Here is a 23,244-nt window from a genome sequence, read left to right on the forward strand (position 1 = left end):
GATAATAATTCAATTCTATAATTGCATATATTGGTTTTCAGGTCACGGTAAGTATCTGTAGTTCAGTCGGAGGATTTGGGTATTTTGTTCTTTTAGTTTCAACAAAACGAAAATCTATGCAGTCATTAAAATTTCACTTTTGAAATATGTCCTGATGCTGTTGTCTAGATAGACAATGAAAGTTATAGGACTAAACGATTGTGCCTATAGAACGCAACACCTTCAAAAAATATTCATTCTGAGAAAGAATTCACGTACCATTGGAAATGGACAATTGGTCTATGATTTAATTATAGTGTACTGTGCTTAGCTATGATTTGGGATAAGTTTTCATACAATGTACTAGGTATCTTACATTCTGGAAAACAGTAAGAATAGGGAAAAGTTTCCAAGATACAAATACATGGTAAGTAAATGTAGACCAGTAAAAATCAGGTAGGAGGCAAAGTATTCCCAACTGGCTTGTATTTCATCTATTCTTTGTCAAATGATTGCTATATCTAAATGACAAACCTGTTATTTTTTTAAACACATAAATATAGGCACAAGGAAGCACCAGATATTTATGCACCACACAAATCTCATTCGATTTGTGTGAGGGCTATGATACTGCCCAAACTGAAGCAGGTAGTTTTCTTAGAGGGCCACACCCGGAGCCTTTGACTTAAAGGTCTGATCCACAAGGCAGTGGAGCATCGTGAGGAGGTGCAGTCCCATGGTAGCCGGTGATCAACGATTGATTCATACGCAATTTGTTCCCTCTGGATACTGGAGCCCATGTGCACCATTGGTTTGGAATCAGGGTTTTCCAACTCCCCTAGGTGGAAGTGCCGTGTCCACGAACCCGGTTAAAGCGCCGAACATTCGCTTTTCGTCCTCTCAATTTCGTAAACAATACCCGCTCCACGAGAAGGCAGTGAGTAGGACTTCCCTGGCGCAGGCTATATACGCGTGGCCATGTGAGAGCATTTCGGCCGTACCAGGGCATTTGGGGGTAGAATAGCTAGAAACTATTTAATTAAAGGTATACATTTAATTGTTTTTATGATTATTTATTTAGGCAAACCTGTATTTATTGTCTCAAACATTAAGATGATATCGAATTATCAGAATATATGTAGCTCAGGACGAGCATCTTGTAGGTGTTGTATTCACTAAGCTATAATATCTTCTAGAATCTTATATATTAATCAACTCATTCAAATGAATAAACTCTTGTTTGTTAGGCAGTATTTACTTTTAAGGTATAAATGATTAAAAGAATAAAATTGATCAATGATTATATAATTAAAGCTCTTAACTGTTGATGGATGCAGAAAAGCAATATCATTGGTGGACGAATGAATAGATATAGTTTAGGACAAGAAATTATGATAGCGAAGAGCAGCTGCGTGATTGTTAGGAATTCCACGTCTGTTGCTAGGCTGAGACAACGTAGGAAAAATGACTCAGTGGTATGTTGTATTTTTCTGACTTGGAATATTATGGTCAAAAAGTTTGGTAAGGACAAATGGAGGTGGCACGAATGTGGACTCACCGAATTCCCCACATATCATATTACCACAGGGAAAGAAAATTAAGAAATTGAGCTTTAAAGGTAATTAGACTCATAATGAAAGATTCAATGTCAAATGCATTATCAATGACGGGCTACGGCTCATATAGTCAATATAAATGGATAAAGTGGTTGGTTGATAGTTGAGAGGTTTGTGGTTGACGATTTCACCTGAGTAATGGTAATTTCCTAGACCATCATTATCTATTATAATTTACTTGGTATTGGATATGCTTTAGTACTCTTAGTGACTTGAGCGTAACCTATATACTACGTCAACACGGAATAAAAATTGCCCTTAGAAAAGATTTATCCCAGAAAGGCCAAACATTGACTACAAGTAACAAAATTTTTACATGGAACGAAAATGAAGCCTTCACAGCTTGCATTTGAGATTGACAGTTTTCATATTTTGATGATCCAGTAGGGCTATTTTGTGTTAAGAATATTAAAACGGCTAAATAACTGGTCCCATTAATTCTAAACATTGTAGTCGACTCTGAGAATCCAGATATAAAAAAACACTGAGGTCAATAATTCCTTATATGGTAAACAAGAAAACTAGACTAAAGAGGGATTACGACTAAACGACCAAGCCTTTACTCAACTTAATGGATTTTAGTAGCGTGCACGGAGCTGAAACAAAACAATCAAGAGTTTGCACATTGATCACTCTTAGCGATGATCAAGGCACTCATGAGTAAACAATAGTGATCAGTAATACTAGCCAAACGATTGGACGACCGAAAATAGTTGAATAACAACAGGAGTCAGTCATATGCAATGTAGAGCTTCGGACAAGTTGTGCATCGGCTCAAGTCACTACCTTATATCAGAAGTTCAGCAAATATGTAAATAAAGACAAGCAAGTTGTGAATATTTGCTAAGTGATACCTGTAGAGAACCACTCTCATAGATTAATAACTGACTGAACTATTTTGAAACCACATAAGGAATTGAAGAGATTGGTCAGCTGATGAGATCACAAACCTAAATATTGTAGGATGGTTAGGACTCATGCTACTTACCACAGCTACCTTCTAACTAGAGATTGACTAGTTTTGGTGAAATTTATTACCTTTAAACAACATTTTTGATACGCGGAGATTATCAGGCAAAAATATTGTTTCATTACAAATAAAAAGTGTAGGAAATTATCTGGAAAGTATATTGCGTACAGTTATTTTAATATGACGTACACATGCAGGAAAATGATTAACCAATGACTTGATTTGACAAAAAAATAAAGAAAATGTTATTTTATAAATTTTTAGACACACTTCTAAGTTGTTTGTGTGAAAAGAGGAAAGTAAGGAAGTACAATCATAGGTACACTAAAAAAGACGACTACACACTTACACATCTGTTAAGTGATGCTTCCACAAAATATTTAGACAATCATGGTTGAATAAACGAATTTCAGCTGGAAGGTTACATATGTTAATATAAATGACGAGAATTTCTGTGATTAAGAGGGTAAGGAACAAAACATGACTAAATTGAAGTACATACGGTGAAGCTAAAAGAACTGACAGTGTTTGTGATAAGGTCCGATCATTTGAATAATCTTTTATATAAGTAAACCTAATCATCAAAGTGTGTTATACTTGGCACCATAACTATTGGCTTAGTTTCTGCATCTTCTAGTTTGACAACACGAAGTGTGTTTGTAGAACCGGAGCCAGCTTTCCAACCAGTTACGATTATTACAAAGCACCCAGGCGAGAAAAATGAACGCTTTTTACCATAATCAAGAGCATAACGAATTCTACGGTCCATATCTTCATACCATTCTCCAGCTCGTGATTCTGTAAAATACATTACATTACACACAATAAATTTAGTTGAATATTTGATAATTATAATAAAATGTCTCTGATTGTTGATATACAACTTACCGCCATAATAGATAGGATGAACACCACGATAAAGGTGAATTTGACGAGCAATAACTTCATGACGTGTCACAGTGAGAATCGGGCAACGAGGTCTATGACGTGAGATCAGTTGGCATGAACTATCATAAAAAAAGAGAATTAATCAAAACGAATGTTAAATATACATAATTAAGATACATACATCGATATTGCAAAGTACCCTTTAAAGCATAAAAAAACAAGGTACATATAAGTGCCTTATTCATTTCGTTAATCATTCTAATCCAAATGATACAAAACTAGACGAAAACAACTAACAGATTTTCTAATTACGAATGAACTAGCAGATTAGGCAACGCGAACAGTTAATTAAATGTATTTCACGAATAAGTCCTATCTTTTAAATAAACTTTATTTTCTCAATAAACACACTCGCTATTTTAAATAATTAACTTTTATTATCGCAGGATATTCAAATGTGCACCATTCGAACTGGCTTCCTTCAACGTTCGCACACTAATGCAGATCGGACAACAGATAGGGCTGGGTATGTCTTAAGAAAGTCTTAATATCGACGTTTGTTGTCTATCCAAGACCAGTATTCAAGACTGGTGAAGTACTACAAATTCGCTCTCCACCTGTCGCTTCAAAAGGCTTGTTTTACGTGCGTTTATCCGGGGACGCTGTGGCATCTTCGTCTGGTCTTGCTGGCATCGGTGTCGCACTAAGCGCTAGAGCTGAGGCAGCACTAGTTGACTGGATCCCCACTAATAGTCGGTTATGTGTTGTTAGATTAGAAAGCTCCATCAAAGTGAGGAGAAATCGACGTGAGAAACGGTGTCTTTTTGTCATCTCCACCTATGTCCCGTCAGATTGAAGTCCGGATGAAATCAAGGATGAATTCGACCACCAATTAACTGTTCTTCTCCAGAAAGTGCGTTAGACAGATATTGTAGTACTAGCCGGAGACTTGAATGCACAGGTCGGACGTCTAGGAACAAAAGTGACTAGCACTAACTTCCGGCAGTCATCGCCGATGTGTCACCTGGCGTCCTCCCTCTGCATCTCAAGCCTGTACTCAGATTGATCACATCGCGATCATCTATCGACTCCCGCTCCTTTTGGAGTACCTATCTGAACTCTGATCATGCCCTAGTTTGTTCCAATCTTACCTTACTTTTCAGTGGCCAACGAATTGACCGTCATCGACAGATTGATGTCAGCAAATTGGTTACAAGTTCTGTTGCAACTAAGTATCGAGCTAGCTTCTAGGCTAGCTACCATCAACATGAAAAGTAAAGATGAGCGTTGGTTGCAACTGCATGACGCCATGAAAATGGCGAGTAAAGCCGCTTGCGGCTTTGTGAAATACCCTGCTTGTAAGCATTAGGTTTCTTCAGGCTTCTTACAACTATTTATTTATTTATTTAAACCAATAATTATTGGTACAAAGGGGCACCAGATATTTATGCACCACACAAATCTCATTCGATTTGTGTGAGGGCTATGATACTGCCCAAACTGAAGCAGGTAGTTTTCTTAGAGGGCCACACCCGGAGCCTTTGACTTAAAGGTCTGATCCACAAGGCAGTGGAGCATCGTGAGGAGATGCAGTCCCATGGTAGCCGGTGATCAACGATTGATTCATACGCAATTTGTTCCCTCTGGATACTGGAGCCCATGTGCACCATTGGTTTGGAATCAGGGTTTTCCAACTCCCCTAGGTGGAAGTGCCGTGTCCACGAACCCGGTTAAAGCGCCGAACATTCGCTTTTCGTCCTCTCAATTTCGTAAACAACACCTCCGTCGTCCCTGTAACAACTATCGAAGGATAAGTCTACTTCCGACTGCGTCCAAACTATTGACTTCTGTCATGCTTCGTAAATTCCTCAAAACCCGAGAAAGATTGACTCGAGAGGATCAGGCTGGTTTTCGTTCTGGTTGAGGTTGTTGTTACGTCTGGCCGATTGTGAACGCTATATTCGCTTCCCTAAGCTAGTTCCGTACCCCCGAGCTAGAACTATACACCGCGACTTGAAGACCAGAGAAAAGGCACAAAGTGTATGGGAAGCACTTTACTACAGGGTTCCTTTATGTACAGAAAATACAGGGATTTTATAGTAATTTAAGAGACCTTGAGTTTTACCGAAAGTTCTAGAATACTGCTAAACATAGTAGCAGTGTGTCAATCAGCCAATCAGGATCTCGTTATTTTAGTAACATAACTTCACACAACTTCTAATTAATCGCTGATTGGTTGGGGCTCTTTATGAGCCTCTGGAGGCTCTGTTAGAGTTCTACGGAAGCCGACTCAACACCTCCCTTTTTTTTGAAGATTCGGGGTAGGTATCCAGACTGCATTTGCCGACTTCATCCTCCCCCACGAAACAATATTGGATCCTCATATCTCCAAATTACAATTAATATGACATTATTTAGAACATATTTCTCGCATTGAATAGAGAATCCACTGGGGATGACTAAATGATAATGAACGACACTTGACTTTAGGTCATCAGAACTTGGCTCTTCTGAAACATTTCCACCATATTCATTAAGATTTTCACTAGAGGTTATTAGATAACTAGGGGAATCATCATCTAACAAAATTGCATTAGGTTTTTGATCACCATTTGATTCGACCTACTTATTTTTCTCATCTTCATAAGAATTTTCATCAAAATTATGTGCATCACTGCGCGAACCCATATCTGGTAAACTGACATGAGAAACTGGATATGAAGCTGATTCATTATAAGCTTTTATCTCCCGATGATTTTGAATTACATCTGGCACAATTTGGTTTATTGTACTGTTCCAGTCTTTTTCTGGATATGCGTCCTTCCAGCTTTCTTGACCGATATCATGTAACCCGTAGTTTACTTCTGACTGGAGTTTGTCTTCAGAGATCGGCGGATTCAATGGTGCTTCATTTGACTCTAGGCTCAGGGCTTTGTCTACGGAACCTTCTTTTTCTTTGTCATCTGATACCATTTTGCATTTTTCATCAGATGTGAAGGGAGTTGAACCCTCAACTGGGTGTTCTTCTGAGACGGCCATTTTAGCACCATTATCTGCATTACAAATAAATCCTTTATTTCCTGAAATATTTTGTTTAGTGAAAAACTTGTTCAAAACTGTTTCAAATAGTTGCTGCTGGAAGGCTAGCATCTGCTGTTGCTGGTGCTCTAATATTATCAGCGCCTGTTCTAGAGAAATCGTCATTTTTTTGCTGCTGCTGCTAATAATAATAACTCCAAAAATCCCCGACGACAATTGTTTTGTTTTATTTGCCAAAATCCCCGTCGCCACTGATATGTCTTGTAGGTTGAACGCTTTATTCAGATCCTAAGCTATTTCGATAACCCCAGGGCTAGCACTACTCAGCGACTTGAACACCAGTAAGAATTATTATTATTATTATTATTAATGGCTTTATTCAATATTAATCTTGTTACAGAAAATCATAGGTATTTATAGATGTTAGCCAATCCATTAACGACATATTATGATACCGACCAATAGTATCACGCCACGTTGGAACTCTAGAATGTTCCATCGTATTCTGATTGGCTGTGGCTCTTTATGAGCCTCTGGAGGCTCTGTTAGAGTTCTCCGGAAGCCGACTCAACAGTTGTATTGATCATATCTTCACCCTGAGCCAAATGTTAGAACACCGTCAGACTTATCGCAGGCCAACAATCGTAGTGTTTCTTGATATCAGGGCTGCCTTCGATTCGTTGGACAGGACTGTTCTCTGGGATTGCCTATGAAGATTGGTGTGCCTGAGAAGTTTACTAACACTTTAAAGGTCCTATATACAAACACCTCAGGTAGATTAAGGGCATACAACCACCTTTCTCCATTGTTTCATTCAAGCAGTGGGGTTAGACAGAGTTGCTCAATCTCACCATTCTTCTCCAACTTTACCATCGATGACATTTTGAAAACAGCTCTGATGGATGTAAGTAATGGCGGTGTGGATATGTTGCTTAGAGAAAGACTTCCCGACCTTGAGTATGCGGATGATATTGTCTTACTGTGAGGTAATGTCCAACCTATGCAATCCGCACTTAATCAGTTGGCAATCAGTGTCCACACGTACAGTGTGTGCTTTGCACCCTCCAAGTGCAAATTACTCCTACAAGACTGGCAGGATTCTCATCCTGTACTCACCCTGGATGGTGAGCAGATTGAAGTAGTTGAGAAGTTCGTGTATCTAGGTAGCTATATAAGTGCTGGTGGTGGCGTGAGTGATGAGATTGATGCACGTATAATGAAAGCCAGAGCGGTTTATGCCAATCTGGGCCATCTTTGGCGCCTTCGTGATGTTAGTCTGGCTGTAAAAGGTCGGATCTACAACGCGTCGATGAGAGCAGTTTTGCTCTATGCTTGTGAAACCTGACCTCTCCGAGTTGAGGATGTTAGACGATTCTCTGTGTTCGATCATCGTTGTCTCCGAAGGATTGCTGACATCCAGTGGCAACATCATGTTAGTAATGCACAGGTTCAACATCGTATGTTTGGGCACAGCGACGATGGTTCAATTAGTGTCACCATCTTGAAACATCGACTTCAGTAGTTTGGACATGTTCTACAAATGTCGTCCCAGAGAATTCCTCGTCCTGCATTATTTGCCGACGCTGAAACTGGTTGGAAAAAGCGGAGAGGTGGTCAGTGTATGACATGGTGTCGTGGTATGAAAGAAAGCTGCAAAGGACTGGCTTCTATTGGTCCTTCCAGACTCCCTAGCTGGAGTCCGAGAGACGGTGCAACACAGTGGCTAGAGACGTTATCAAATATGGCTCAGAATAGAAGCCAATGCGATCCTGATGTAACCTTCTTTTACTTTCTTCATAAAGTGGTTGTAACTTCCTTAACTGAAAGAATTCTTCTGGTTGTACCTTTCCGTTATCTCCATTATTATTCCTATTATTACACTAATCTGTGCTTGTTATTGTTCTTCTTTTTTCCTTGAACGCACCTTACCTTCTTTCTCCCTTCCCATTCTCGGTGTTTTGTGCGGCGCATATATATCTAGTTTCCTCTTGTACCAATGTTTATGTGTTTAAAATAAAATTGAATAAGTAAATAAACAAATAAAGATGTCAACATTATGTGTTAAGATCTCCAAGTCCTTGAAATTGTCGAATAATGATTTTGAGATATAAGAATATTTTATGTTTGTTTGAATCTCAGCCATGCGAGTTTTATTGGTTTATCTTTTTCGTGACCAAATATTTACATTTATTGTTGCGTATTCTTTAGCTTCAACATTTCGCGAAGTTCTTTCTCCAATTTTGTTATTTAGATGTTTCAAGTTTTAACAGCTAATTCCATTTAGTTTGTTTGGTGATTTTTTCCATCGAATGCCTTGTTGAACGTCTATTATTAATAACATAAATTTTAAGCAGCTTGATGAAGCTCAGTGCTTTTAATATATTAAAGTATTTCCAAGTATTTCATTGACTGATTTCTAAAATTTTTTATTTAGAATAGTAGTATATTTCAGACCAGTTTTAAATTTAATAGAAACGATTATGTATGTGGTCATTGATTAATGTTATGTAAGATAAAAACATACCGGCCAGATGTTGTAATCACAATGATAGCGGCAGCATTACAACGACTAGCAGCTTCTACTGCAGCAATTGCAGTGGTGTGAGCCATTTCAGTTGGACCATATAAAGAAGATTTCAAATCTTCAAATAATTGTCCATGAAACATTGCTGCCTCAGCCTGTATACATATACGGTGCATAGTTTGTACAGTCTCTAATGGATATAATCCTTTGGCTGTTTCCCCTGAATTATAAAATATAAAATAAGTTGAAAAATGAACATTTTAGTTGATCGATAATTAAAAATCTGATAATAAACTATGGATATTGTTGTGAATAGAAAAAAGTAGATAATTGAAATTCATCTGCTCGTCAATTAAATGATATTGCTTTTAGATGGGTAATTTATAATTTATGAATTCAGATTTCTGTTGTTTCTCAGACGCCAGTACCATTATGTCTCTAGTACTGAGCTAAGATTATTAGCTAGAAAAATAAAAATGGATGGAATAATTTCCTAGAAAATAGGATAAAAGATAGAACACTATCCAAACGAAATATAAGTGGAGATCAATTCAATTTGGAAGGTAAGAATCTGATGAGGTGAGCAATAAGTTGAATAGAAGTTTGCATTTTTAGCGAAACCTTTGTTTAGATTTACTTCAAGCAGTTGACATTTTAAAAGCTTTTTGGTGTAGTTTTAACATGCAGACTTTATTGAAATGCAATTAATTTAATATCGATGGCTTAGTGGTTAAGGAGTTCAACTTTCAACTACTAAGACCTAGGTTTGAACTCAGCTCTGAATACTTTGGTTTCGACAACCAGGGTAGGTATCATCAGCTCTTACAAGCAAATTGTGGTTAATACCCAAGTACCTATCTGTTGAATGAGTTTTAACATTCAATAATGCGTAATTTGAGCTGGCACTCTTGCTGGTCAATGCATAATTTGATATTTAAATGCCCACTGACCCAATAGACAAGACATTTTATTTAAAAGAAGTATTGTATGACTTTACGATATCAGCTGGAATATGAACAAGTGTTTCCTATTTGTATGGTTGATATAAAGATAGAAAAACGTCTATCTCCAGTTTTTAAAAAATTGAGCCCATCAGTGGGCAAAACGGAGCTTCGATTCAGTATGTAAAACTGAAAGGACACAGAGTACCTAAGAATCTGGGGGAAAATAGTACGAAAACGAATAATATTCAAAATACATAGGGTTTGATGATCAAGTAAGGTAGAAAATGTAAAATGTTATGAAATCAAAACCAACCTGAAAGCATAACACAGTCTGCACCATCAAGTACTGCATTAGCAACGTCACTTGATTCAGCGCGTGTTGGACGAGGCTTAGTAGTCATTGACTCCAACATTTGTGTGGCACATATCACAGGTTTGCCAACCTGATTGCAGCGACCAATCATCATCTTTTGCGCTATGAAAACCTTTTCAGCAGGGATTTCTATCCCTAGATCACCACGAGCAACCATAATTCCATCAACAACGTCAAGGATTTCATTGAATCTGGCGAAAAAATGGACATTTTAATCAAAACATTGTAAAACAGAAAGGTGTAAAGACACTATCAAGATCCCAACAGCAAGTTGATATATCGTCTCATTTGAGAGATAATCATAAGACGGAATATGAAAGTTATCTGGAGTCCTTCGCAAAAATGCTACTTTGCTGAAAAGACCAACCTTTCAAAATAAACGAACCAAGAGATACGACAAATATGAATATGATGTCATTAAATCATAAACGGGAAGAAAAGAAAGAAAAATAACATAACAATACCTTATCTTGAATATACCCCAATAAATTTGTTCACACAAACAGATACTTTAGAGCAAAAGACCACAGAACTGTTATAAGCTATGACTTTTAGTTAATCTTGAGGTTTACAATTTAAACTTCGAAAGACACTAGTTCTAAAATGCAAGACGCGAATGATTAGTAGGAATTGACCTTGTTAATGAAGGTGGTGTCTAGTAATGAGTTCCATTCAAGTAATTGTCCAACGATGATCAGTAGTGTTGCTATTTGGTCTGTACACAACCGATCCTTTCGGAATTCGGTCTGTTGATCTCGAAGTTGAGTGTTCATTTAATCTTTCATTCGGTTCTACAACACTTGGTTGAAAACTCTTCCTGTCACAGATAGTAGTGTGATGCCTCTGTAATTCTCACACTTAGTACCATCTTCTTTCTTTGTTATCTCGATGTATTGTCGTCCTCTCCAGACTGTCAACAATTGCTCTTCCTCCCGAATCTTCCTGAATAAGGTGTGAGGCATTTTTTCAGTTGCGTGTACGTCTGGCGTCAGTGCTTCAGATGGTATGTTGTCTGGTCCTGCTGATGGTCATGATGTTTCGTTTGATTGTTGGTGCGATAATATCTATGGGAATATCTCTGTGTGTGTCTGTGTGCTGCTTCGATGTCCGGTCGATTCAGTGGAGCTCGTCTATTCAAGAGTCCTTCAAAGTACTTTACCCATCTGTCTCTCTGTTCTTGAATCTCAGTGATTGGCTCGCCTTCTTTCTGCTTGACCGGTCTCTCTACTTCATTCTATTTTCCTACCAGTTTCTTCGTTGTGTTATAATTGTTGCATATTCCCTTCTCTTGTAGCTTTTTCCGTTGTCATTGCATGTTCTTCAACATATTTCTGTCTGTCAGTTCTAATGCTCCTCTCCATTCTCTTGTTTAATTCTGGGTATTCAACCTGTGACTTGACTTTCTCTGTTCTTGTCCGACTGTTGTTGATTGCTGGCCTCTTGTTCTTCCTTTCTTCAGTCTTGTCCAGTGTTTCGATAGAAATCCATTCCTTATGATGATGCTGCCTGCGACCCAGCACTTCCTGACACATTGAAGTTAGTGCTGCTTTGATCTCTTTCCCGTTGTCCTCCATAGTAGTATCCTCTTCTTCGAGTAGATCTTGTAAGGCTTGTGACCTGTTGTTGAGATCTATCTTGAATCCGTTCAGTTTGTCAGTATTTCGAAGGAAGTCTGTATTGAACCTTTGTAATGCTGTTTTCCCAGTTGTCCAATGCTTCTTTAGCTCTAGTTTCGTCTTAGAAACTACTAGGTAGTGAACAGATGTTATATCAGCTCTGTGTTCTCACGTTTTTGAATAAACTCAAAACAGCGGTCGAGGCAGAATAATATGCATTCATCATATTCCATGGCTTATAATCAACTGCTTACAATCATGTATGTATTAAAGTGTAATATTCAGGTAAGATATAATGTAAAACAATTGACATTGATGACGGAGAGAATTAGAATAACAAGGACTATTAATAATAGCTATATATTTTATCTGCTAGAACAGGTGTGAGGTCGTTTGGAGATGGAATTCAAAAAAATAGGAGTGTCAGAGGGACAGTAATGAAATGAAGTCCGGAAACAGATGAGATAGCTTGTGTGATAATTATGGAAGTTGTGAAAAGTTGACATAAGATTCAAAACACTTGAAAATAGATATAAAAGACATTTAGCAATGAGTAGCTAATTGTCTAGACTTAGAAATCGATAAGATGGGTTACGTAGTTCTCAGACAAGATTTGAAGAGTTTTAATAAGTTTAGAGAATTAAGCGAATGGAAAAGCCGATGAATGAAAGGATGATTTTAGTGTACGTAAAATAAGAATTGGTTTGTCAGAGAACACATAGCAAAATAAACACTAATAAAATGATGATAACAAGAACAAAAGATGGTAATTGCTGGTGAAATTAGTCGAAGCTGTGAACGTACCACGGTAGTGACAAGTTGATTACTGTCTTTTTCTGGATACATAAATCAGGCTTGAGTTCAGCAAACCGTAGAGATGTGACTTTTTCTTGTCTGGCAATAAATTTGAAGGATTGTGGAATGTCGATAGTATGCCCGGTATCAATTAAATGCCAAGCTATGGCACCATTTAGAGACGTTGCGCCTCTCAGTCTCAAATTCTTTGGAACGCAATCGGAAATATGAACATGCACTCTCCTCTCTGTTCTTTCAATGCATTTGATTTAGCTCGGGCATGTAATTTGGTCAGTGCAGTTAGAGGTAATGAGAAACGAGGACGTGTCAATTGTTTGCTTGAATGAACAGGTCGTTTCACATAATATCGTCAGTCTCGCTAATGGATAATCAGTTTTTATCGCGGTATTTATCCTGAGCTGAACTTTCCCAGTGACTTTATTTCTTGTCAAGTGCAGACATGAGACACAGGTTGTCTTTTACGCTGTATCGTATTTGACACGTTGGTTTTAGCGTATTTCTCCATGGATGTCACCGGATATGCATTTTCACGTAGGAAGGTTGTAATGAAGACAAGTTCTTTTTCCAGGTTTTCCTTTGAGAAGAGTTTACGAGTGCGACCAAAAAACGTTTGTATAATTCTCTTTTTTTTAAACTTATTTCACAGCTGTTATGAATGAAATGAACTCTACTCCAAGTGTTTTTGTGGTAGTTATATCTTTGAAGTGTGGCATCTGAAGTCCATTTGATTCCAACATACAAGAAATGGAACTCGCCATCTACTTTATGTTCCACAGTAAAGTATGCATCATTGTGTGCCTTGCTATACAGATTGAGAAGGTATATGGAATGCTCTGGGTTCGATCTGCAATGGGGTTACTGATGCACGCTCCTGAAGAGTCCCACACTAGGACGAAACAACATTACAGTGCTTCTTGCTTTTTAGTAGCGATATAGCTTAGGTTAGTTTGTGATTGAAGCTATGAAAATTCCACAATCTACACAAACCTCTCTTTAGTGAAAACAAAGACAATTCGGCGGAAGAACTTATTTCTCGCAAGATATTATTTACTAGAACCGTACAATCGTATTTATAAATATTTTGTACATAATTGTTTCAAATAAAATAAAACGCTGTAACAAACACATCGAAAGTTAGAAGTGGATAGCTACCATTTAAATCTTTTCTCGATATCTTATTTTGTAAGTTGTTTTTGATACTTGTTCACCTCCTCTTCGACCATGTATTGTTTGAAAATTTTTGGATCAAGGTTTGGTACATTTGTCAGTGACTTAATAGTTTTCTATTTTACTTTGAACCGTTGTTTAAAATATCTATAAATACTATTGTACAGTTTTATTAAATGACGATAACGGGAAGGAAATTTTTGAATTATGTTCATTTTGCTTGATAAAACAAATGATTGGATAATCAAAGTAATCGTTAGATTTTTTGTATTAAACTATCGATATCAAACAGATCAAGTGACTTTTTAAGTGTTCAGTGTCAAAGATAAAAAAATGATAATATTCATAGATTCCTGGAAAAATTCATGATTATTCAGAAAATTTATTTGGATAATAAAATAATTTCATCATACTGTCAAGAATTATATTATCGAATGCGTTTGTTTTTATTATTTAGGTGATAAGGTATTCGCGTTTTATTTATTTTCTTAAAAATATTGTTTAATTATAGCATGGAATGAAATCTGACTATGTATAGACTGACAATATATTTGCATGTTTAAAGGTATTTGTTTTACTGTGATGAAAGGTTTTTAACAAAACTTTCATTAATGGACCACATGATTTAATGAGAACTATTGGAAGTAGACAGATTAAAGATATGATATTCTGATTATGAAATCATTTCACTGTGTAACTCAATAATCTTTTTTTATTAACAGATTTTAATAAGAGTTTAGATGGAGTAACGAAATGATGACATCCGTTTTAGTGTTGTTTTAAATCATTAGCATTTTATTAAAAACTTAGCAGAAGCAAATTCTTGCAGCGGAATTACATTACATTAAGTTTCTTAAATGAACACAATCACATGGCCATAATTATGATAGTTTTAAAATTCAATACTAAAATTTTTCCAATCCTAAAGCTATCGAACAAATAACTCATATAGTGTAATCAAATGTTACTCTAACGGTAACATCTATATTCTGTATCCCTTAAATAGTTGAGTAATATCTACTCTAAGTAATTTTCTACAATGGTTTCAGTCGTAAATTGTAATCTACACTAGGTTTGATATCGACAGAATATTTGATTGCCGCAGTGTATATGGGTTTAGATACTTTTAGAACGGTTTTAGTTCACTAAATATATTTATGCAAGATAAGACTGAAATACTTACCGTTGGACGCCTTCATGATTTTCGATTTTAGCGATGATCTTAATGTAGGCACCATTATCACCGAGAAGTTGACGGATCTGGTGTACAGCATCAGCATTCCGAATGAAAGAAGCAAACACCATGTCAACCTTGAAAGTTTTAATAGACATTTTATGAAATGACGAAACAGATAAGACAATTTATAAATTGTGTGTAGTAACTTGTCACATGCAATATAATATTAACGTTTTTGAGAAACTATATATCACCTAACTAATTTTGGGTGGTTCTTTTATGAAGCGTATTTGTGCAATATTAGGGTACAGAACAAGTTGAAAGTTATTGGAAAACAATATGTAGAACAGGAATGTTTGTACTTTGACATCACATTCAAATCAAATTCACTGAGAAAAGCAGTGTACGTTTGATAATCCATGTGGAACTAACAGTAAGACTAGTTTGTTAACGAAAAATTAAAACGTTATACCATTGGAAAGATGATTGAGCAGTTAATATTATTGAGTAAGAACCTACGTTATGCTCGACTGCAAAACGAAGATCTTGTTTGTCTTTCTCTGATACTGCAGGTAAATCGACATGGGCCCCTGGGAGATTAACTCCTTTACGAGACCCAAGCTTTCCACCATTTTCAACTTCGCATTCAAGGTAATCAGGACCTGATATTAAAGGAAAAATAGACAGACAAATTATATTATGTACCAATCTAAGTATACGGATACTTTACAAATATTTCTCAAGAGTAGTTCTTTCACTACATAACGTGCACTAAGGTGGAAGTAGAAAATGTGTTTGGTATTTACCTATGATAGTTATGCTACTAAAAATCTGTGTACAATCTCGTCTGTGAGCTTAAGTAGTTTGGTTAAGATATGGTATGTGTCAGAAGAGCTTAATAACAAAAACGTCTTGCCGGGAAACTGTGAAATGAAGCACGGGTTAACATAAGCTTGTTTTGGGGAGTAAGATATATACGAAGATCTCTAACTGTAGATTCATGTCCTTTGACAGAGATGAATGCTGACTAATTCACAGAGCTTAACAAAGGATATTCTAAACTGTGATATTGGTTCGTTTGGTCAGGTGGTCATGATATTTATTAGATTATTAACTTTGACATTGACCACTGAAGAAACTAAGCTGTGGAATTTAACACAGGTTGGCTTTCAGTTCACTCATCGATTATCATTAACTACCAAAACTAAGTTTTATATGTAAATAATCATACATACCTATGATTTTTAAAGCTAAATAGTGAATTTAACTTTTGACTGAAGATAATGTAAAATAAATGAACACAGAAAATATATGGGGAATCAACAGACACATTTGATATGAAGTGAAACTAGAACACTTACCTTTATCCAAAACCACTAAGCTTAGTAAACCATCATCAACGAAAATCTTTGATCCTTTAGACAGAACATGTACAATATTTCGGTAGTCCACGTACAGAATAGACTCATTACACTTTTCCATGTATGCAGAATCAGTGGTTACACGGATTTTATGACCAACTTCAAGACTGACTTCAGCAGTCCCACTCTACAAGAGAGAATGTACTTAGTATATAGTATGTACCAAAAAGATATACGTAAGACAAAAAGAAGTCGGAGTGGTTCAGGAGGCAGGTACACACTTAGGTGGTTAACAATCACTTCAATTTCAAGTGCACTCAACAACCTTAATAAATAGTTAACATTTGAGTTATCTAAATAATTTGATTGCGTCATACCTTTCGGTATGCTCCATATTTTCTTTACATGGAGAGAAATGAATTAGTCTTACGAGATAGTCCTGGAAACAATACTTACATATTGACTTCAAGTAATGCAAATCAGTAGAGAAAGATAAATCATCTCAAGTGCTTGTTTTAAAAGTCAACTAATTTAACGTAGAACTGTGAGCTTTGCTAATAACCCTAATTGTTATCATACGTTTCCCTAATAACACTGAGTGACGGTAACGAACCCGGTTGTGAATACTTGAGTAACTGGACAACAGAAACTGTTAGAAATAAATAAAAACGTAACGCTGGTCATGTAACGCACTATAAGTTTTGAATTAGTAGAACTGAACGGTTGGAAAAAGAAAGGGAAGTTCCACAATTGTGATCAACATCAACCTTACCCCGTTAATGAGGCCAGTACGAATTTCGGGCCCCTTGGTGTCCAAAGCAATCCCTATTGGTCGAGGAAACGGTTTTAAAGTTGAGGCGGCTTCTCGGATCAACTTAATGGTTTCCGCATGATATTCGTGTGAGCCGTGAGAGAAATTGAGACGAGCAATATTCATTCCGGATGTTATCATATTTTGTAGCATCTCAACGGTACGACAAGCAGGACCTAGTTTACAAAATAAGAAGAAAGGTCAAATATTTTCAGAGTCAAATGTACACATGAGTTTTTGTTAGTCCTATAGGACTAATGAGTAACAATAATGACTGGACTAATATATAGCAGGAAATCTTCCTGAAAAAATTTACATCATGGCGAGAAATCCAACTACTGATGAATAATGGTACTCTGTTGATAGTTATGCTTATTTCTGTTGTTTGAGGTTGATCGAATAAATAACTGGCGTTCATCCAAGTTATTGAACTCTTATTGTCTGTATAATTCCAATGATTGAAGCTTGGTACGTTTTAATTACGATAATGGTGAATTCAGTTTTATGAATTATACGATGACCATAGACAGAATAGCCAGAAGCAACAAATTTTATTGACTACCTGAAAAAGGGTCACTTTTCAGTATGTATACAAATAGTTGAGAATAGTTTGGCAGCTTAGCTTTTATACTTAGTAATCAACGCAGGATTTTATGGAGGTAAAGAACGTATGACCAAGAGCAATCTTATATCGTTCCCAGATGTCACAAATGGAATTTATTTGTCCAAAGTTAAGGTGGTCGAAAAATGTGGTGCAAATGGATTCAGAGCAAAACGTTTGGTATATTCGCCATCGCTGGGCAGACGGGCACCATCCACAAACCTCACATTGCATAGTGAACCTCGGACGTAGTTTGCTAGTCTGAAGTAACCTAATAATAGAAAACTAAAATAGCAATTACGGAATGGTACGACTCAGATGCGTCCTGATGAACTCGCTCAAGCGTAATATGATGGATATCGCATCTACTTTAACAAAACGGAACCGATTAGTTGGCTTAAACTACTAGGATTGTCGCTACTCAACCTAGTAAAATAGCATTATGAAATGAAACTTGAGATCAGAAGAACGCAGAAACACTCGTTAACCTACAGTCGGCTACTTTTCTGAGGACCGACAATATTCGTGCTACAGAAAGACAAAAAGAACTAAATAGAGTTGATCCTAACTATGGACGCAACGCCGTTAATGAGGGAAATCTTCGTAAATATACACTAGCTATATACTCAACAACCAGACCACTTGGGTGTGAATAACCCAATACCTTAAACTGCAGACCCATTTTTACTCACAAGGCTATTCAGGAAACAAATTTATTACTTTTCAAGAAATATTGCAGAAAGAGACTTTTACAATAGCTTACCGATGGTGCATATTATACCAGTATTTCGGACATATGCAGGTTGATGGTCGATATCAAGGCTAACAACATGTTCCAATAACGAACGTGGATATACAGAAAGTGGTGGATTCTGGTGATATGGAGACTCCTCACCAAACCTTGAGACCGAAGAAACCCCATGAAATGACTGGCTTCCAATAGACCTAGAATTAGGAGACGCTATATTCATATTTATCCACATATTACAAGTTTGAACCCAGCATCACGTAGATAAAGACCGAGATTCGTAAATACTCCGTAAAGCAATGCGAACACAAATCTCAATTGGTAAATTTAAAGATATATTGAATGTTCAGTGTATTTTGTAAAAAGCTTCCGACTTTTTCAGTTTTTAAACTAATAACACAAAAGTTCCCGTTTCACAGTGGTATCAAGACTTATCGACTTTAAGTGATGGAGACGTGTAGCCAAGATTCAGTTTCAGTTTGGACGCGCGCTATTTGAAAAGGACAGTGGTATTGTTTCTCGTTGGGTTAAATGCACTGTTTTGACTTTAAATTACTCATGAAAACTACTGTTCACACTTTAATTGAATTAATTTAAGTTTAAGTGATGTTGTACTCGTGTGTTTTTGATCTTGCTTCTATATATTTACTGCATCAAAGCATTCTTCAGTTTCAGTTTGGAAAGGACAGGAGGCTTGATGGCCTGTGTTAGTCCTGGCAATGATGGTCTCTTAGTTGATCCAACTTTCTTTTGAAAGAGTTGACGGATGGAGCCTCAATTACGTGTTGAGGTAATGAATTCCACTTGTTGGTGCAAGTGTAAGATACAGACCTCCAATCGAATTCCACTTGTTGATGATTCGATGTGAAAGTCGGTAGTCAGCTGACAAGTAGTTCGTTCTGGGCTTGTGAACTTTTTTGAAGTGCCCTCGTAGATTTTCTGTTTTGGAAGACAAGAAAAATGAGGGCATATCAGGTGCAAATTTGTCATTAATCAATTTGAAAACTGTAATCAAGTCGCCTCTGATTCTTCTATATGACAGCGGGAATAGGTTTAGCTTGGTCAGTCTAGTACCATACGGGAGCTTCGCTATTCCGGGAATCAGCTTAGTTGCTGTTCTTTGAACCCTTTCCAAGAGTTCACTTTAGGCAGGGGCTAGCTGCTTGTAAGCAGTACTCGAGTTTAGGACGTACGAACACTGTATACAAAGTCAGAAACGTTTTAGCGTCGAGATGACTAAAAGCCCTACGTATGGACCATGAAGTTCTAAAACCTTTGGCGGCTATTGCACGGCAGTGTGCAGTAGTCTTTAAGTCTTGACTAACGATGACTCCTAAGTCATTGTGTGTCTGGACAATAGGTAACTCAGTGTTATTCATCGTGTATGTATCTGTACCCTGGTGGCCAATATGCATCACAATACACTTGGAAGTATTTATCGGCAACTGCCAGGTTTGGGACCATTCAGATGGTCTTTCCAGGTCGTTTTGGAGTTCTAAGCTATCAATCTTACTTTGTATCGCTCTCCATATTTTGACATCGTCAGCATATAGCAAGACTGATGACGATAGTAGACGAGGGAGGTCATCTACATACAAGAGGGATAACACTGGACGCCAAACCGTACCCCAGGGGGAGGGCCCCACTAAGCACAGTTTCCCAGCTAGACAACTTGGAGTTCACCCGTACTCTTTGTTGACGCCCAACTAGGAAGTCTTTTATCCACATCAATAGATTGCCTTCAATCCCGACATTCCTTAGCTTATATAACAGCTGATTGTGCGGAACTTTGTCGAAAGCTTTGCTGAAATCGATGTAGGTTACGTCTATAGGTAACTTTTGGTCCTTAAGAGCGCACCAGCTTTCACGAGCGACTAATAAGTTTGTGAGACAAGAGTAACCTGTTCTAAAACCATGCTCCTTTCCGAGAGGATCCGGTTTTCATCGAGATACTTTAACAGCTCCTTCCGAATAATCTTTTCTGAGATTTTAACAATCACACTAGTTAGGCTAATTGGTCGGTAATTCTCAGGCTTATGTTTTGTACCTGTTTTGAAGACAGGACTTACTATGGCGTTCTTCCAGTCTTTTGGTAGACGACCCTGGGTTACGGATAGATTAAAACATACACTTAAAGGGTTCGCAACAAAGTTAGCTAATTCCTTTAGTAACCTAGGATGCAGTTCATCGGGTCCAGTGGATTTACCTATGTCAAGCTTAACTAGCAGACCAAAGACATCGAGTTCTTTAATGGTCAGGCTGTCCAGTGTTTGTGTGTGGGGGATTTTCATGGACTGGTGAGAAGGGTGTTTCTATGGTGTGTACATTGCTAAAGTATTTAGAGAATACTTGAACTTTGCCAAAGTCGTCCTCCACTAGTGATGAGGCAGTACTGTCTCCCCATAGTGAAGGGACATTTCTTCTTTTTGCCCTTTGGTTTATATACGAATACAAGCGTTTAGGGCATTCTATGGATTCCTTAACTATTTTCTCTTCGTACAGCTTTCTGGACTTACGGAGGGTCGAGGCACAGGTATTCCGAGCTTTTTGATACTTAGATTTCGCCTCATCAGTCCGCAGTAACCTAAAGCTATCCCACATTTTCCTTCTTCTACGGAGAAGGATGCGAACCTCCCTACTGAACCACGGTGGGGAGTTTCTCGGTCCCCTAGGTGTAGTCCAAGGGACGTGGGGGGCTGTAACTTTTAAGTATAAATTCCGGAATACGTCCCAAGCCGTTTCGATTGAGGACTCAGGGTCTATTGTCCAATCTACTGATGATGCCGAGTGCATGGTGTCTTGTATGTTTGCTTTCCAGACGTTAGGTCTGGATTGAGCTGAGGCGTGCTCGTGATCGACAGTTATATGGAAGTCAAAGGTTAAAACTGCATAATCACTTTTGCCTAGGGGCGGCATGTAATCCAGGTTTGCAACGTCATCCTCACAGTGAGTCAACCTAAGATCTAGTGAGGATGATGCAGAACCCGGGTCGTACCTAGTTGCTTCCTTCACGTGTTGCACTAGGGCACATGTGATTACCGCATCAACTAGTTCCTGTTCGAAGGAATTTGCTGACGATTCAGTCCGCAGATTTCCCCAGTCCACCATGGGTGCATTAAAGTCTTCTAGGATTAGACATCGACCACTTCGTGATTAAGTGCTCAGACTGCTTAGCAGGACCTCATTTACCTCACAGCTTGGACTGCGATAGATCAAACCAAGCAGCAGCTCTTGTCCCTTGCATTTCAGGCGGCAGCTAACTAATTCATACGTCCCACTCTCATGGGATACACTGTCGATAATGGTGAATAGGATAGCATTCCTAATGAATAGAGCTACTCCCCCTCCTTTACGCTTTTGTATTCTATCGGCCCTTACTAATGTAAAACCCTCGAAATCAAGTTCCCTACTATCTATAGACGGCGTCAGCCATGTTTCTGTGACTGCGATTATGTCTCGTTTAGCGGGGTCAATCTGTACACCTAGTTCCGGTAGCTTATTTAGCAAGCTCCGAGCATTGGTGTAACAGATCCGAGGCCTATTCAAGTGTCATGCTCAAAACGAGCTTTCGGTTTTGAGCTCTCACTCTCCTTGATCCTATGGAAAGTGACTGATCTGTCGCTGTGATCAGGCTTCGGCTTCTCGACTACTTTGGTGAAGTTAGGATTCCCTTTAACGTCGTTTTATCGTTTTTTCTTTACGACCTGTACCCAATCGTCGACGTTGTTTGGAGTAGTAACCACAGTCGCGTCAGGCGTACTATGGGATTCCGTAGGGTTGAGGACGACTTGGGAGGTCGGGTCGTCTTTCGCGCTGGAAACTGACCGAGCCTTGCGGTTTCGGCTTCCGGAAGTTCCCTTCTGGGTACCATTTTGAATACGGGAGACAGAAGAGACTTTTTTCTCGAGTTTCTGGTTGGAGCATACCTCTTTGGAGGCTGTCCTTCCTCCTTTAGACGATGTGAGTCAGCATTTTTCGAACTCACTTGTGCTTGCCTCACATCACTCTGCGTGTTGACAGATCGAGTTCTGACCGACGAGTCCCGACCGCGCTTGCCGAGACACTTTTTCACGGCATTGACCATTGAGATGGCCTCGGTTAACAGGCTATTTGCATCCAGACAGCACTGTTGACATAGCCATATGCAACCATTCTTACTGAACCGTTTGAAAGCTGCAGGCGATAGATTTGTGCAAACCTCGTGGTACCAGCCTTTGTACTCGTCGCACTGCATGCCGCTGTCAACGGGATATCGACAGCCTGGACGCTGGCAAATGCTTTTACTGCACCTTCTAGTCATTGTGGGAGGAAAAAGTGAGCTTCAACCAAAAAGTAGAAAACTGTAAATAGTTAGGACCAAAGTACTAACAGATACAATAGAGAAAACAAGGTACACTAGAGTACCGACGATAAACTATTTTAGAAACCAAAAACGATACTTTAATCGAATACTTTAACTGAAGGAAATTCAATCAAAGTATAAACAGTAGTCTTGATACGTTAATAACGATCAGAACAATGGAATTTGCTCAACGAGAAAAAATACCCCTGTCCTTTCTTGATCGACTTTGGCTTGATTTGTTTGATCAAGGTTTGAGATTTATCTTACAGATC

At 38.0% G+C, this 23,244-nt stretch overlaps 1 protein-coding gene across 2 annotated transcripts; it reads right to left on the reverse strand.

The window, feature by feature from the left end:
* Positions 1-2,618: 2,618 nt before the first annotated feature.
* On the reverse strand, positions 2,619-18,116 carry Smp_065610.1 (putative pyruvate kinase; the record flags this gene model as incomplete). Of its 2 annotated transcripts, none has more annotated exons than XM_018794995.1 (9): positions 2,619-3,363; positions 3,454-3,572; positions 9,017-9,236; positions 10,274-10,524; positions 15,116-15,243; positions 15,629-15,771; positions 16,471-16,657; positions 17,243-17,457; positions 18,110-18,116. In XM_018794995.1, 9 exons carry the CDS (start codon positions 18,114-18,116, stop codon positions 3,140-3,142), a joined length of 1,494 nt encoding a protein of 497 aa, XP_018649352.1. The 2 variants fall into 2 exon arrangements, with proteins under 2 accessions (XP_018649352.1, XP_018649351.1); XM_018794994.1 differs by having other exon boundaries at positions 3,140-3,363; positions 9,017-9,227.
* Between the last annotated feature and the right edge of the window lie 5,128 nt (positions 18,117-23,244).

This window comes from Schistosoma mansoni, chromosome 1 (assembly GCF_000237925.1).
Source record: "Schistosoma mansoni strain Puerto Rico chromosome 1, complete genome".
Taxonomy (NCBI): Eukaryota; Metazoa; Platyhelminthes; class Trematoda; order Strigeidida; family Schistosomatidae; genus Schistosoma; species Schistosoma mansoni.